General features: G+C 43.2%; 4 protein-coding genes across 4 annotated transcripts; all 4 read left to right on the top strand.

Moving 5' to 3' along the window:
* Positions 1–6,065: 6,065 nt before the first annotated feature.
* LOC134187865 (tRNA:m(4)X modification enzyme TRM13 homolog) lies at positions 6,066–11,423 on the top strand. The gene is made up of 9 exons (XM_062656033.1): positions 6,066–6,171; positions 6,235–6,643; positions 6,713–6,782; positions 7,546–7,785; positions 9,083–9,161; positions 9,830–9,991; positions 10,179–10,256; positions 10,790–11,128; positions 11,204–11,423. Exons 2-9 carry the CDS (start codon positions 6,489–6,491, stop codon positions 11,356–11,358), a joined length of 1,278 nt encoding a protein of 425 aa, XP_062512017.1. The 5' UTR covers positions 6,066–6,171; positions 6,235–6,488; the 3' UTR covers positions 11,359–11,423.
* A 1,486-nt stretch (positions 11,424–12,909) lies between these two features.
* On the top strand, positions 12,910–15,006 carry LOC134187599 (uncharacterized). Its single transcript, XM_062655750.1, has 2 exons — positions 12,910–13,404; positions 14,100–15,006. Exons 1-2 carry the CDS (start codon positions 13,289–13,291, stop codon positions 15,004–15,006), a joined length of 1,023 nt encoding a protein of 340 aa, XP_062511734.1. The 5' UTR covers positions 12,910–13,288.
* Positions 15,007–15,550: 544 nt separating this feature from the next.
* LOC134188012 (52 kDa repressor of the inhibitor of the protein kinase-like) lies at positions 15,551–16,742 on the top strand. Its single transcript, XM_062656196.1, has one exon. The coding sequence runs from the start codon at positions 15,561–15,563 to the stop codon at positions 16,194–16,196; it is 636 nt and encodes a 211-aa protein (XP_062512180.1). The 5' UTR covers positions 15,551–15,560; the 3' UTR covers positions 16,197–16,742.
* Positions 16,311–16,697, top strand: LOC134187597 (52 kDa repressor of the inhibitor of the protein kinase-like). The gene has a single exon (XM_062655749.1). The coding sequence runs from the start codon at positions 16,311–16,313 to the stop codon at positions 16,695–16,697; it is 387 nt and encodes a 128-aa protein (XP_062511733.1).
* Positions 16,743–17,253: the final 511 nt, after the last annotated feature.

Below are 17,253 nucleotides of genomic sequence, written 5' to 3'. Positions count from 1 at the left end.
TAGGAAGCATTTCAAACGCTCAGTAAGTGAGTGTCGTCAAATGATAACGCACCAAGAGGGCAGTCTTATTTCACCCTAATCTTTTGCGCTACGGGTTCTTGAATAGTTGCTCTCATTTAAACCAACAAATACTGTAATATATAGTTACGCAATGACCTAAAAGCAACGTAAATAGCAATGACTATTATCATTAAGATGCTAGAATGTATACTATCGTTTCAACTATAAATATATTAATTATTTAATTAGGTATATTTTAACAGAAACTTTAAGGCAATCGTCGTCGGTACAAAGTACAAATTTTGAGAGAGAGTCAAGAATGGACCTACCGAAGTGCTTTCTATCGGGCCCTGAAGCAGACGATTAATGAAAGTTTATTCTAGAAAATGTGGGCGGACTATAGCCAGACCAGGCGTACCGACACGTACGGCCATGACACAGATGAAATTGTTCTAAGTACAGTTTAATGAGGTGATACTCCTCTGTCCTTAAACATAAAAAAATTCCTTTGGAAACTCACTTCAAATGCTCGGATTCGCCTCTATCTTTGAATATAATAATTTGTCATTATAGGTGGCTTGTGTCAAGACGAGGCCGGACAGAAAAATTGCAAGAAATGTGTTAATGGTACGTACGTGCAACCGCACAAAGCTCCGGGTCAGAGTCCTCTAGATTGCACTGTATGTCCGAGCGGTACGAACACGAAGGTGCATGGCGGTTATCGAGCATGTTCGTGTCTCGAAGGCTTTTACAGACTCGACAGATTTGATTCATGTATAACATGCAATGCTACCTCAAAGAACTCCATTGCCAAAATGACTTTACCGTCGTCAAGAGTGGCTACTGGTGGTCGTGGGAACACTCCAAATCTACGACTAAGCAAGAACAATATGAGAAATTTACTAAAGAGATAGTATTTCAGAATGACTCGTACAGCTACGAATCTGTGAGTTTCCAAGGTGATTTACCGATCGTTTATCGGTGTCCGTTAGAAAAAGGTTGCAACGGAGGCGTGACGGATAGAGATATGTGCTCGGAGGAATATGCGGGTCCACTGTGTACGTTACGCGAGATCGGGTACTTCTTTTGGTTTAGTGAGTGCGTGAGATGTCCGCCTATCTGGCGCAGTGTTGTACAATTGGTTTGCGTCGTGCCGCTGCTTATTCTCTTTATTTTCGTTCTTTTTAAAATCGACAAACTGGCAATGAGCGGGCAACGTTTTGCTGCGACGGTTGTCGATCAGTTGGCCGCCAAGTTAAGATAATTTTAGGATTTGTTCAAGTGCATGATGGCGGGCGTCATCTCGGCATTGAAATACATACCTGGGCCTCCACTGTTGCTCGTTACTGGTTCTTGGTTAAAAAGCGTCGAGTTAAATGTCATAGACATAGCGACTTCTTCTTGTATCAGCTCTCGTTTAAAACTGAACGCTTTGCAGAAAACCGTCGTTAATCTGACGGGTCAATGCGTGCTTCTTCTACTAGTGTATGTATACTACTCGATGCGATACCGTGTTGTAACGTATTATTGCCCACGTTTACAATGTGATGATCGCACCCGCTCGTTAGCTCGGAAATCTTGTATGAGAAACAGCTGCTGGATTTTGTTCCTTAGTTATCCATCTGCGACGGCTCAGATTATGGTCACTATCCCGCACAAAGTGTGGACCTGCCATCAGATATGTCATTACCGTGGTCAGCAAGACTGTCCTTGGTACTTAAAGGTCGACATGAGTATAGAATGTGATTACATTGCAGGCGGTGAAATGTAAAGTTCATATATGTGACTTGCTGGTCGATGTCTGTGTAAGTACTAGTTCTACCGTTACTGCTGTTGTGGGGTATCTTTAAGAGGCATCGCATGACAAAGGACAATAAAGTTTATATCACAAATTATGACAATTTTGTTTCTCTTCGTGACCAACGGACTAGTAGCCAAGATGATTTGCTTAAGTCACTGGCATTTTTGGATAAAAATTGCGAGAGAAAGTTTTGGTCTTGGGAATTACTAGAGATTGCTAGAAAATTCTTACTTACTTGTGGAATCAAATACTTTGGTGGCAGCAGTCTATCTTGTGTAGCCATTGCAGCAATGATTGCTAACGTTTTTCTTGTGCTTTACGCACACTTCAAACCAATCAAACGAAAATCAGAGCAGCTGCTGCAGCTTCTGTCCCTAATGGTCATTTCTCTCAGTCTCATGCTTGCAACTCTAATAGCTATGCAGAAAGCGACCGCCAAGATCTCAGCTTCAGAAGATGAATACGACCGCCGTGTTTTCTCTTATCATCGTGATACTCGTCAACAGTATATTTGCTATATACATCTTTGTTATCCACAAGTCTGCGTCAATTTGTTGTGTGCTGTTTTCTATAATAGTTAATGTTTGTTGTAGGGCGGTTGATATTTTGTGGCTACAGAGCGATGAAAGCAGTTCGCGCTAATAACAGTGGTTGCAGATTACTCCTATGGATCATACATTTCGTTACAGATGAATATTCTTGTGAAGATTTTTTGGATGATGCGGCAGGTACACAGCTAAATGTAACTGAAATGTTTGCTCTTGTAGACGGAGAGTAAGAAGACAAGTCATACCAAATTCTTTGTCTACAGAAAGGTGGCCATCCGAATTATAGATAGAAAATAGATTTCTTTATAGATTGAAGGTTATTGAGTAGCAACTAATGTGTTTATGCGTTTTTGCAGGGAAGGCAGTGAGTTAGAAGGTAATAGTCTACTGTTATCTTCAATAACGCCAGGCATGCACCGTTTTTGATTATCTAGTAGTGTAAATTTTATTGAAATTTAGTCTTTACGGAAGTGTGCAACGTTGTTGTTAGTACCAGGGATCGGCTACCGCCATGCATATCCGTGACACACTTTTCAAAATTTATTGAAAACTAGCCATTTTGCTGGCAGCTGTCCCATGCAGTCCGGGTTTCTGAGGACTTGTATGGGGCACATCACAATGTACACGCGGTCAATTATGATGGTGTTCGGTGCTAGATTCTTGCGATTCTTACTTTGACCACGCCTTCTAATGCCGTTCTGCCGTACCACCTAAGATTCTGTTAGACTTAATCTACCGAGACAAAACTGGTTACGATTCCTGATGTTTTGTTTTTACATGTTAAACGTTGTCTAGAACGTCACATCTTCAACTTTATTAGTTAGTTAGTAGTGATGAGCCTCATCACTGAGACTCACATGACCGCGCTCTTTGTAAGGTAGGTGTACCTAATTGTGGACACTTCCTGCTAATTTGAGTTACAATCGCTGTTTTCTCTGGTAGCCTGCACGAGGAGACAGTGAAAAATGTCCGATATACGCACCATTGTCTAGGGTTCGTAACGGTACCTGTACGACTACAATCTCACAACGTCAAATATCGCACTAGCAAAATATACGGGATAACGTCTGTAAACAGCTTGGACGCGGGGTGTATCCTAATTGTGGACATTGTTTTCTCCGTTACAGAAAGCGACTGAGCCTGAGTAACAGCTGGACTAGATACCTGAATGGCTGCCTCACAGGCTGGTATTTTGGGCCGCAATCAAAACCATGTTCTGTGGTGTATCACCTCTGTATAAAATGGCGTCGTGCCTTTCAAATTTTGCAGAAACCAAGTGTTCTGTTTACGATGCAATGCAGGAGACGATCAGTCATGTTTAGATGAACGTCTTAACTGTAAACTGTGGTTCCAGCATCATTTTGCGTTGCTGGTAGAGCTGATTATTGATATCAGACAAGGTAGTTTTGATCTTCCACCTATCCTAAGTGAGTTTGTAGGTTTTCGTTTTGTGTCTTATTGTTGCCAGATCTAGTAGCAGTGAAGACAATCAAATTCTGACTGGATAACGAGTGTCGCTGATATTGACATTCCACCTACTTTGTTCGTTCTCATTTCATACCTTATTGTGGCCAGATGTAGTTGCAGTGAAAGCAGCTAGATTGCCAGTGGATTACTGATGTCTAGATCTAGTATGAGTGAAGATATTCAGGTGTTTACCGGACTGGAATTACACGTTCGCTCCATGCACGTAATGCTCGTCTCTAGCACGTTACAGTCAACGTGCCTAGGCTTAAAACTTTACCAAGGTACTCGATAATTGCTTAGCTAACGTCAGGGCATTTTCATGATCCAACAAAAGATCGATTCGTGTACCTCGAATTTGTGGACGTGATGGGAGGAACCTTGTACGTGCTAACAGTATTGCACGGAATCGTCGTGATACACCACAGAATATGGTTTTGATTGCGGTACAAAATACCAGCTTGTGCGGCAACCATTCAGGTATCTAGTCCAGCTGTTACTCAGACCCAGTCGCTTTCTGTGGCGGAGAAAAATATGTCCACAATTAGTATACACCCCGTTTGAGCTGTTCACAGACGCTATCCCGTATATTTTGCTAGTGCGCTAGCAGACGTTCTGCGATTCTAGTCGTACAGGTATTGGTCTAAAGCTTAGATATTGGTGCGTACATCGGACATGCTTTCCTCTCTCTCCCTTGCAGGTTACCAGAGAAAGAGTGTTTGTAACTCAAATTACTGGGGGTGTCCACAGTTAAAAACACATAACCTAACCATGCATGTGAGCGGTAGTTGGTAGCTCAAAATCTAGCATTAGAAAGAACTTGGTTAAATAACACCTACATGAGCTTGCGAATGGTTCTGGATAGGTACTAGAGCGACGCCCCTGTTATCGGACACCATCAATCATCGGACAGCCGTGCAAGAAGTAAACGAAGTAATACTGAGCTTTGTTAGAGCCCACAGTAAGAAGGATTAGTAGAGACTGTGATTCCAGACGCGGGACTTCCAAAGGCTTGAAACGGCTATGCTATAATGGTAAACGTGATCCTTCTCTGCGACCCCGTTCATCGGACACTACCATCATTCACCGGACACGACCTCCCCCATGAAAACGCAAAGGCAATTCTGCAACTTCGCACCTGAGATAGGTTTATAGGCGACTAGCTAACACAACAATACTATCACAGTCTCTGTTTAAACCAGGAGAAATAGCGCATGCTCATTGAGTCGTGGTAACGCCCCTTTCGTCGGACAGTCGTTTTTTCTTTGCAACAGCAGTCTGCAGGTAATAATGTCATAAGAGAGAGTTGGAAGGAAATATCGTACGGCCCCCAATTCGTTTGACCTTTATTTGACTCAGCAACGGTTAGAAGCGGAAACTGCTGAATTTTCTCTGCTGACAAGCTCACTCTGTTGGCATCTACTAGCCCTCCAGTGCTGTCTAGTCTTCCCAGCGTAAGAATTTGAACTCCTGAGTGTTTTGCAGCACAACTGCACAGGCTTGATGCACACGGATGTAGCACACGATTCACGTCATCCATGTTCGAGCTTTGCGGTGAGCACATTCTCCCAACTCGCACAGAAACAGCCCGTGCTTTCCTTTCAAGGCCCCTAAGTCGTTACTTGGTTCTGAATAGGACGTGTGCAGGTGTTTCTATCTCGGTTTGATATCTACCTTTGCCTGACCTTGCACCGTCACGAAGTGCAACACGTCATTGTTGGTACAACCAGCTGTACCGAATGCAGGAATTTTGTTTACTATCAGAGCAGCTAGAACCTTCACCCCTGCTTCTCGTAGGTAAAGTTGAAATGCGCGGTACGCAGCGATCGACTTTCTTTGCAATGGGTAAAAGAGCGTTTTATCACTTCAATCGTGCCCTCTCATCGGTTTCGGTTGTCGTCTTCTTTGTTGAACGGCTAGTTCGTTCAAGCGACATCTTTTACACGTCCTAGTGGGGGCGTGGTTGTATGAGAAATGAGTCAGAATTGCCATCAAGCACTCTAGGCAAGTGTTCTGCGTTCTGCGGCGTTTCAGATAGCTGAATTTAATCAACTGCAGTTATTTGAAACCTAGAGCTGTTGCTGAGAAGGTAGGAAGGCAAGAAAATGGATGTCCGACCATTGGGGCCGTTACCACGGATGTTTGACCGGCTGTAACTCATACAGATCTTGGCTGACATGCAGGGTAACAACACGATTTGTGGGTAAAGAGTTGTTGATTAGCGATATATAAGTAACTAGGCTGAAGGATGCGTGTGTGCAATTTAAACGCTACTGTCCGGTGAACGATGCGTTTGTCCGATGAACGGGGTATGCAAGGCTCCGCACAGTTTTCAATGTCACTCTAAGCAGAGAAGAGGTACAATGCTCTCTTTTGGTGTGCTCAATTACAACTTGGATACCTACATTTATGATGTGGTAGGAACTGCGTTCAAAAACCGATAACTGAGAATTCGCGTCCGGAATATGATGGTGTCCGAGGAACGGGGCCGCTCTAGCTAGCTAACCTAGCTAGAAGTAGGTACGAAAATTACGTTAGCCCTGTATCATGCAACGTCAGTTTGCTGGAATAACCAGCTGTCCTCGCAAGTGTCTCTCAGGAATCCCTGGTCTCGAACAACAAGCTGTTTTGTCTTCTAATCCGGGATATCATATACTTACGGGGTTTCTAAAATCATGTCGCACTCATGCAGCTTTTACATAAAGCGAAAGCAGCGTTACTGTAGACTGGAGACGGCTAGAGGCAACTCGTTTTGTGGTGAGCACTTGAACTTGTCCGAAGACGCCTCGCTACCGAGGAAAAGGATTCCCTGTCCGTATGATTCTCATCAGTAAGTCTGCTCAAGTAGTTGGCACTGACATTAGTCTACGGATTCACTCAAACGAGCACTTGTTTGCAGTACGGTGTACGAAGATCAACTTGAGAAGCACAAGAAGAGGTGTAATGCCAGACCTAGTACTAGCAAACCGGTAATATTACAATTTATATTAATTAGTTGTAGCTAAATTTTGGTTGTTGTTCAATTGCTGGTGATTTATGTTAACAGTTAATTTGTCACACACACACACACACACACACACACACACACACACACACACACACACACACACACACACACACACACTAAGACACAGACACAGTAAGACACACACACACACACACACACACACACACACACACACACACACACACACACACCACACACACACACACACACACACACACACACACACACTAAGACACAGACACAGTAAGACACACACACACACACACACACACACACACACACACACACACACACACACACACACACAAATGCACATTCGTAATTATAAAGTGCAATTATATTATAATTTATAATTTTATTGTAAATTTATATATTTATAATTTGGTTGTAATTTCTAATATTAATTTGTGGAACTGGGACAGGAGTCTCCATTGGTAAACTTAGTTTCATATTTCTGAATACATGAATATTCGCGACAGAGTGACCGTTGGCACCAAAGCATCTGGATATACAGTACTAATAATCACGTGACCAACAAAGTAATATAGTATATATTGTTGTTATACAGGCTGATTGCTGGGAATTAAGTACATAATGTTAACTATAATTAAATTATAATTTATTTATATATTGTTTAGAAATAAATATATACATATAATTGAACGATTACAAGTAGCAAGAAACAGTACTTTGTAGATGAATTTATTCAAAATTCTATTGCTCAGGCTTACTACAAGGAAGGTGTCAATGCTGGTTTTAGTGATTACACTGAGGCTGATGACAACAAGATGCCTCTTAGTTGCGTGTCAAAATCTCGTTTGGTTGAGTTAATTCAAAGAATACGAGAAGTGGCAAAGTCTAGACTACCAGAAATTGAGACATCCGTGCTTTCTCATCCTGTTATGCAAGATGAGGTGGACAAAGCTGTAGACTGCCCTAATGCTAGAAAGCACTTGGAACAACAGGTGAGATGGAATGGCAAGTAGAGGATGGGAATTTTATTGTGAATGGTTGAATGTATGGAGCATAGATCTGAGGTTGAATTATTCTTTGATGAACAAAACATGGAATTGCCTGAAAATTAGGACAGATATAGATATGTAATAGTAAAGTACATTTGACATAGAGGTCTGTGTGTGTTTAGTCAGTGGTTTGTTCATTGTGTTTCGAAAGCTAATTTACAACCGTGACAAAGTAGAGGTTTTTAGGTTGGTGCAAAATGCTCATAAATTAGGATTGTCAGAAATATTACAGGTTGATGAGTATATCGAGACAGACCGATCGACTGACCAACAGACGGAGAGATTTTCCTCATTTTGAATCAAACTGTAAAGTGTTGTATTAAATCTAAGATTTGACAGACAGAGGGACAGACAGACATACAAACAGACAGACACACCGACAGACACACAGACAGACACACAGACAGACAGACATACAAACAGAAACAGACAGACGGACAGACAGAAGACAGACAGACAAACAGAAGACAGACACAGACACACAGACAGACATACAGACAGAAGACATACAGATAGACAGACAGACAGATTATTTTATTCTTCGATAAACACTACTTACATAATGTAGCCGCAAGACGAGTAACAGTTCTAGAATTTCTAAATCAATGAGCATAATGCTCAATGTCGTTGTCATATAAGAAGTCCTCTACTCTACACTGTTTATGAGTCAACTTAGACACTTTTGTACTGATCACTCTTGCATTGCATCTCTTTATACACACTGATATCTGATGTCTCCATCTGTCCCAGAAATCTTCATTGTTTTGACTCATCAAATGTCTGGACTTTTTTGATACTTTGTCCAAATATTCCTCGGTCAAAGATCCCTAGAAACCATAGTGTTTAAAAACAAGAGGCACACAGGTTGATCTTGATCAATTTTGTATATTTTGTGATAACTGCTTGCTATTTCCTGTTTTCTCTCAACTCTCTTTTCTTGGCTGCATGCATTCGGATTCTACCGCATCACATTTTACTATGTCAACACTCAAAGGCTGCGTCATGGGCACATCCAATTCAATGCTGGAGTAGTTGTTGCAACTGTCAAATGCTAAATGTCTATACAGACAGACAAATGTAGTGATTGACAGACAGACATAGGAATTGCTGGGAAAACGATGCAGCACAACAATACAGGTAGGCAGGCAACAGGCAGCTATTATTTTGTAAATGTTTATTGATAAATAAAGCGGCTGCCGTACACTTTGATACTTTATCTTCTTTTCATTTCCGTTTACAGTCTTCTCTTCTTGGTCATATGGACGAGTTAAAGTTGTTAAGTGGACAAACCACATTTGTGGAGTTTGGAGCTGGACGAGGTAGATATAATACTAATTTTTATTTACTACTTAGTAGACTATAAATTAGAAATTATAAGGGTTATCGTAGGCTGATGATTGTACATGTAACAAACTTGATTTCAGTGCCAAATCATTCAACTTGATTTGACAGTAGTTGCAGCAAGTTATTATAGATCAGCTGGTAGAGATCTTCACGACGTCAATTTCAACAAGCACTTTTATCTGTTGCCAAATCTGTTGTGAAACAAACGGGTATTTGAAGAGAAGTAACATCATAGACATTTACATTAGCGAGAGCCACCTTGGTTGTTGAAAGTGTATATTGTAATTGGTGGGTGTGATTTGGTTAGTGAAATTGTAGATTTATTCTGGTGAAGTTTCCATCATTAACTTAGAGAGAAAATGAGACTTTAGTGTATTATAATGAGTTTGCTTTTTGTTAGAAACCAGCAGTGTGTGTGTGTGTGTGTGTGTGTGTGTGTGTGTGTGTGTGTGTGTGTGTGTGTGTGTCTGTGTCTGTGTGTGTGTGTGTGTGTGTGTGTGTGTGTGTGTGTGTGTGTCTGTGTGTCTGTGTGTGTGTGTGTGTCTGTGTCTGTGTGTGTGGCTGTCTGTGTCTGTGTCTGTCTGTCTGTCTGTCTGTCTGTCTGTACATGTGTGTCATAGTAATGATATTCTATCTGTTGCAGGTCAGCTATCTCATTGGGTGGAGAAGGCAATGGGAGATGAGGTATCTGTCAAGTATGTGTTGGTTGACCGAAAAAATTGTCGGAGAAAGTTTGACTTGTATCACAAACATCATGGACCTAAGTTCCACAGACTGCTAATAGACATCGAACACTTACTGCTAAGTAAGGAAACGATACACCATTAGTTAAAATCTGAAAAGATGATATCTATTTGTGTGAGCATTTTTATTGTGTGTGTGTGTGTGTGTGTGTGTGTGTGTGTGTGCACTTGTCTGTGCGTGTGTGAGGTTATGAATATATAAGTGTTGCAGAGTCTATTGTCTTTCCCTCACATCAAGTTGGTTTTTAGCCGAGGTTGACTGTATTTGTCAGCAAAATTTTTCTGCAATTGTTGGCACGACAAAACACTTGTGTGGATCAGCGACAGGTAAATGCTTCACTGTGATGTTACATTAGCAATAATCACATAAATATAGTTTCAGTCTTCATCAGAAGGAAACGCACTAATGATGCATGACCAATCAAGTTTTGAGTGGAAGTTATAAAAAGATTGTTAATAGGTACAAATATTTAATTATTTTTATCTGGTGTGTTTGGTTATCATATAAACACAGGTGTTTGTACTTTAGATGTCTGGCAGTTATTTTATTTTAGATAATGAGAGGTGATACAACTGAGATATTAGCTTATGTCTATACACACTAACAGTACTGAAATGTAGTGTCTTTAGAATGTCTTATATTGATAGTTAGTCTTTCTTCTCATTTGCTGATGTCTTCGTTATGTTTGTTTGTTAGTGTGTGTGTGTGTGTGTGTGTGAGTGTGTGTGTGTGTGTGTGTGTGTGTGTGTGTGTGTGTGTGTGTGTGTGTGTGTGTGTGTGTGTGTGTGTGTGTGTGTGTGTGTGTCACTCTGCATGCAGGGAAAGTGCAATTTGTACCACAAATGATTTTATTTATCAGACTTGGCTCTTCGATGTTTGATATCTACCCTTTCTGAGTTATCACTCACTACTACATCAGACAGTCCGTTAGCCAAACGAATGAAACCATCAGGACCAACTGAAACCATCAACTCGTCGCTTCGCGGTCTGGTGTTTGCTCTTTGTTGCCATCACAAGTGCACTTGGAAGGACTACGTAGGACACGACGTCTGGAACGAGCTCGGATTTAATAATGACGATTTCCATCTTATGACATTGATGTCAAGCTGGGCAACATGTAGAATACGTTCTGCTACTGAATCAGACTGTAGAGCAGATGGTGAAGCAGACCAGAGTGTTAAACATCCAATGTCTGTTGGTGAGATTGTTGATATCAATTAATTCTATATATGTACTGAATGTTATTGAATTTATTGTCTGTATTTACTGTTAGCGGAACGAGAAGAAATTGGATACATGTGCAAGAGACTAATTGACTATGGTCGAGTTGTTTATCTTAGTAAGTTTGGTTTGACATCGAAACTTGTTCATTATGTACCGAAGGCTACAACTTTGGAGAATACGGCACTGCTGGCCAGTTTTACCTAAACCTTGCAGTTTGCAGCAATTGTGTATGTATATATATATTAAATATTTACTTTTATGATGTTTGACGATTCTGTAATAGCAAAGGTTCCTTTTTCATATTTTAATCTTTCATATGGTCAGACTTGTCAATCAGTGATAACCAAAATGCTGGTTTTATAGTCAGGAATTTGTGTGTGTGTGTGTGTGTGTGTGTGTGTGTGTGTGTGTGTGTGTGTGTGTGTGTGTGTGTGTGTGTGTGTGTTTGAAGATTTTCAAAGCATTTCCAAGACTTTAGTTCAAACTGCAAATGACTAGTATTGACCGTTAGTAAGAACAAGTTCAAGGGCATGGCATTCGATATTGACCCCTCTAAAATACAGTAGGCTTTGGACTCAGTAGTTGTTGATGGTGTCTCTTTTCAGATGGTTGATAATTTTGGTTATCTCTGTAGCTGCATTGCAGCAGATAGTGGCTACAGGAAGAAGCGTCATTAGGATTTGCTAAAAGTTCTAAATCCTTTGGATGCTTACGTCAGCCAATCTTCAAGAACAGATATTTTTTAATAGCTACAAAAAGAACTCTCTATCAAGCTGTCATTCTACCCACTTTGCTATATGGCACAGAGACATGGCAGCCAAGTCTAACAATATCAGACGTCTATATATTCACTTCATAATCAATGTATTTGGACCTGTGCTAAACCAGTTATATTCTAAACCTAAACCGACTTCCTAAACCTACTTTGAAGTAGGTTTAGCAAAGTGGTATAGGTTAACTAGACTGTCACATGACTTTACCACGCTTGCTTATAGACGGCTTCTGACAACTCAGTTTTGATGATATTGATTATTTTGCTGGGATAGGATTGGCTTACAAGATGTAAGGGTCACTTAATAAAGGAAACAAATCAGCAGCTAGAGAGAGGGAGGGAGGGAGGGAGGGAGGGAGAGAGGAGAGAATCAGATCGTTAGGTGCTACCCTTGGTTATTTTCATGCAAATTCGTAGTAGTAGATGCTGAGTCAGTGACAACCAACAGCTGTTCTGACTCGGCGAGTCGACAAAGGAGCCCACTACTTCAAAATAAGACGTTCCTAGACGCTTTGTTTTGCACATCCCGGATGTTTCAAGTTTCTAGTGAAAACAGTCGCTTTCTTAAACTGGTTAAGTTTTAAATGTGTTTAAGCTAAATTAGTTTTAAGGTGCAGCTAGTGGAAACACAGCCTAGATGTATTTCAATAAACCGCATTTTCGACAGCGAGCAATGGCCTTGCGTAGCCAGACCCTTTCCGCCGCGTCGTACTTCCGAAAGAATGATGCGCGGAAAGAGTCTGGCTACGCGAGACTGCGTAAAAGTGTCTGTGACTATCTGTTACTACATAAAAAAATTTGTACCATTTTAACTGTTTAGTTAGCAAGAAAGAAACGGTACGTTCTAAATAAAATTTTATGGTTTATGTTTACTACAAGGAAAGTGTCAATGCTGGCATATTTGCCAGTTTACTGCAGGGGCGGATATAGGGAGGGTGCACCGGGTGCCCGTGCACCGGGTGCCCGTGCACCCCCCCTCCGCCAGTCTTGAGGAAGGTCTAGATAGCCACGAAGTTCCATACCCATTTTCTTGCGGCGCACTCACGTAGCAGAAATATGTGGGTGCACGAAGAATTGCGTCTGGGTACAGAGTACGAGCTAATGCGAAGATTATCGATCACGTGTCCATCTCGTGTTTGACTGACAACCTGACTGACAACTGTGAACTGCGCACTGTGTCGCTGCGTGGAACCGCGAGTTTGTATTTCCCGTATATACGTTGCCACGTGCAGTGTTCGTGTCCTAGCGTGGGGTCGATCGCAAACCGTAAGTGACAGCACGTGGTTGCTGCATGCTGTCCTATTACGGGCTTACTAGAGATGATCGTTCTTGTGACAGGCTCATTGTACTGTAAAGTCTGACATGGCTTCCCGTAGTCGTCCTTCCAACCCTCAGTCTCAGACTCTCACGAAGTATTTTGGCTCTGTGTCAAAGCGGCCTCGCTTGGATGAGGAGGACAGACGACCGGACTCTACAAAGTAAGTCGGTGTGGACTAGCAAACCAGAGTGCTAACCACTCGACCAATATGTATGTATGTATGTAGGTAGGTAGGTAGGTAGGTGGGTGGGTGGGTGGGTGGGTGGGTGGGTGGGTGGGTGGGTGGGTGGGTGGGTGGGTGGGTGGGTGGGTGGGTGGGTGGGTGGGTGGGTGGGTGGGTGGGTGGGTGGGTGGGTGGGTGGGTGGGTGGGTGGGTGGGTGGGTGGGTGGGTGGGTGGGTGGGTGGGTGGGTGGGTGGGTGGGTGGGTGGGTGGGTGGGTGGGTGGGTGGGTGGGTGGGTGGGTGGGTGGGTGGGTGGGTGGGTGGGTGGGTGGGTGGGTGGGTGGGTGGGTGGGTGGGTGGGTGGGTGGGTGGGTGGGTGGGTGGGTGGGTGGGTGGGTGGGTGGGTGGGTGGGTGGGTGGGTGGGTAGGTGGGTAGGTAGGTAGGTAGGTAGGTAGGTAGGTAGGTAGGTACGTAGGTAGGTAGGTAGGTACGTAGGTAGGTAGGTAGGTAGGTAGGTAGGTAGGTAGGTAGGTACGTAGGTAGGTAGGTAGGTACGTAGGTAGGTAGGTAGGTAGGTAGGTAGGTAGGTAGGTAGGTAGGTATCTAAGTACGTATTTAGGTTAGGATATGGTGTTGGTACGGCAGCAAATAACGTTTGTGATAAGGATGCTCATGCAAATGTTTTCATCCAGGGTACCGGATGATGGAGGTGACGATCTGCATGGAGACAACAGTAGCTTACCATCACTGGAAAGACCAGACGATGCCACTTTTATCCATCCAGCTGTGTCTTCCGGAGATTTTGCTAGAATTGTACAGTTGAAGGAAGAACGAACTCTGACAGATCAGGAAAAGTACCATCTACTTACTAACCATTTCCGGCCCAGCGCTACCTACCGCTTTCCATCTGTTCTTTATGGGAAGAAGAAGCGTGCATTTCAACATGACTGGCTTCACCAATATAACGGTCTTGTGTATTCTGAGACAATGCAGGGAAGCTACTGCAAATACTGTGTCCTGTTTGGTCAAGCTGCGTACTCTGTGTACAGTTTTACCGGTACTCTGATTAGTAAACCACTCACTAATCTCCAGAAGGCCAGTGAGAAGCTGCGTAACCATTTCATTGGTGTCGGAGGGAGTTCAGCAAGGAAGTACCACTTACAAGCTGTTGAAAAGGCAGAGAATTTTAAGGCTGTGATGGAAAAGAAACAGTTGCCAGTTGACCAGCAACTTTCCAGCCTTCGAGCTCAGCGTATTGCCAAAAACAGAGAAATCCTAAGATCTGTAGCAGAAACTGTTATACTTTGTGGCAGGCAAGGGCTTGCTTTGAGAGGCCATCGCGATGATTGGAAGTGGTTAGAGAAAACGCCATACGCTAATCACGGAAATTTCATGGCCCTACTTCAGTTTCGGATTCAGAGTGGAGACAAAGTTTTAGCTGATCACCTTCAATCTGGTGGTTACCAAGGAAACGCTCTGTACACAAGCAAAACCATTCAAAATGAGTTGATTGACGTATGTCATAGGCGAAGGAAGCCTCTGCTGAGTGGGGGGGGCACAACGGTTTGTCAGGCCATAGAAATCCAAGAACACTGCTAACTCTATGCCTAGGAATACTAAGCAACATAAAACATACTTAGATTTTACCAAAATAGCTTGACCAGCCAAGATGACATGGATAACGGAGAGCATTTTGTGGGGGCACGTGCCCCCACGGCCCCCCCAGTTCCGTCGCCACTGTATGTGATCATATAATCTGCACCCGCATTTTAAACGAAGTCCGAGATGCCCCTTTTTTCTCAATCATGGCAGACGAAGCAACAGATGCTGCCAATAAGGAGCAGCTGGCTATCAGTGTCCGGTATGTGAAGGAGGCTACACGAAGTATCGAAGAGCGATTCTTAGGTTTTAGTGAGTGTGTTACTGGCGTAACTGGAGAAGCCATAGCAGATCGCATTCTTCAGCATCTAGTCGACTGGCAGCTTCCAGCCGATAATCTCATCGGTCAGACGTACGATGGTGCCGGAGCCATGGCTGGAAGAAAGAAAGGAGCAGCAGCACGCATAACACAGCTCTACCCAAAGGCTCTTTATACGCATTGCAATGCGCATGTTCTCAACCTTTGTGTGGTAAAATGTTGTCGCATTCGTGAAATGCAGAATGCCATGGACACCGCTGACAGGATTTGCCGTTTCTTTGCCAACTCGCCAAAGAGACAGCTTGCTTTAGAAAAGTCGATAGGAGCGGTTTTGGATGGTGAGCATCGCAAAAGAATAAAGTCACTTTGCAAAACTAGATGGGTGGAAAGGCACCAGGCCTTTGAGGTCTTCGCAGATCTCTTACAGCCATTGATTTTCTGTTTGGAAGAGATCAAAGATTCGGTGGAGTGGAACAGAGAAACCAGAGCTGATGCACAGTCATTCTTTCTGGCTTTAACAAGATTTCCGTTCATCTTCACTTTAATACTGACAAAGGATGTTTTAGCGTACACTAAAGCCCTGAGTGTCAAGTTGCAGGGCCGTTATGTTGACATAGTGAAGGCATACCAGGAAATAAGGTTTGTCACTTCCACACTTCACAGTGCCAGGGTGAATGTCACTACAATCCATTCACGAGTCTATCAAAAGGCTTTGGAAGTAGCCGGTAAGGTTAATGTAGAAGAGAGCTTGCCAAGAACGACTGGACGTCAACAGCACCGCGGCAATGTGCCTGCATCTTCTGCATCCGATTACTACCGGAAACAGCTGACCATCCCAATGCTGGACCATCTCATCAATGAAATGGGTTAGCGGTTTAGCGAAAGTTCTTCAGCTGTTGTTTCTCAAATCACGCGTCTTTTGCCACCATCCTTGGCAGTGAGTGACAACATCTTGTCTTCAGCAGATATTCCCGACTTGGTCAAGATGTATGGCGATGATTTACCAGCCGCAGCTGCTCTGGATACGGAGCTTCACAGCTGGACAGTGAAATGGAGCGGGTCGGTACAGTTTGCAGCAGATAAAGATACACCCTCGAAGGTTCTCAACCAAATCGACAAGGACTTCTTTCCAAATGTTGGGCAGCTGTTAAAGATAGCATGCACACTCTCGGTAACAAGTGCGGAGTGCGAACGTTCCATTAGCCGTCTGCGGTTTTTGAAAACTTGCATGCGTAGCGGCATGGGAGAGTCACGCTTGAATGGCCTAACGCTGCTCCATGTTCACCGGGATATCCCGTGTGATGCTGAAGCCGTCGTGGAAGAATTTGCAAAGCGAAACCCACGGCGGCTTCAGCTGTCCGAGTTTTGTTAGCAATGGTTTGTTTGTTAAATAGTTATGTGAGAGATCTGCCTTGAATATATTACAACTACTTGCTTCACGTTATACTGCAATTTTCGTACCGTCCTGAAGAAATTCTCTTTTGACTCTGTGTACCCCGGGCCCCCGTTTAACTCCTGTATCCGCGCTTGAGCTGTTTGACTCGCCCCCATAGTGGACTGCTTGTCTTTGATGGTTGCAGTCAACATCGAGACAACAGATCTACCGTCATTTTTGGTTGCAAAGTCTACTTTCACCTTATACTACTTCCCTGAAATGGGTGTGGTCTAGCGTTTCATGTCCGTGCACCCCCTCTCCTCAGATCCTGGATCCGCCCCTGTACTGGCCGTCTGCAGTTGTAGTATTTTAGTTTTTCGTACAGTCATCAGTTACTGCAGACGTATTTACGGCTGCGCGCGACCCTGATTGCGCCCTGCGAGTTTGTGACTGTGGTAACGATTTTTGAGAGGTGCTCTAGTCAGAATTGAAGGAGATGTACATTTCTGCCTATATCTTATACGTATTGATAAGTTTTTGTAGGACAGTCTCG

This window comes from Corticium candelabrum, chromosome 12 (assembly GCF_963422355.1).
Source record: "Corticium candelabrum chromosome 12, ooCorCand1.1, whole genome shotgun sequence".
Taxonomy (NCBI): Eukaryota; Metazoa; Porifera; class Homoscleromorpha; order Homosclerophorida; family Plakinidae; genus Corticium; species Corticium candelabrum.
Note: the sequence above shows the minus strand (reverse complement) of the source record. Positions and strands in the feature narration are given on the sequence as shown.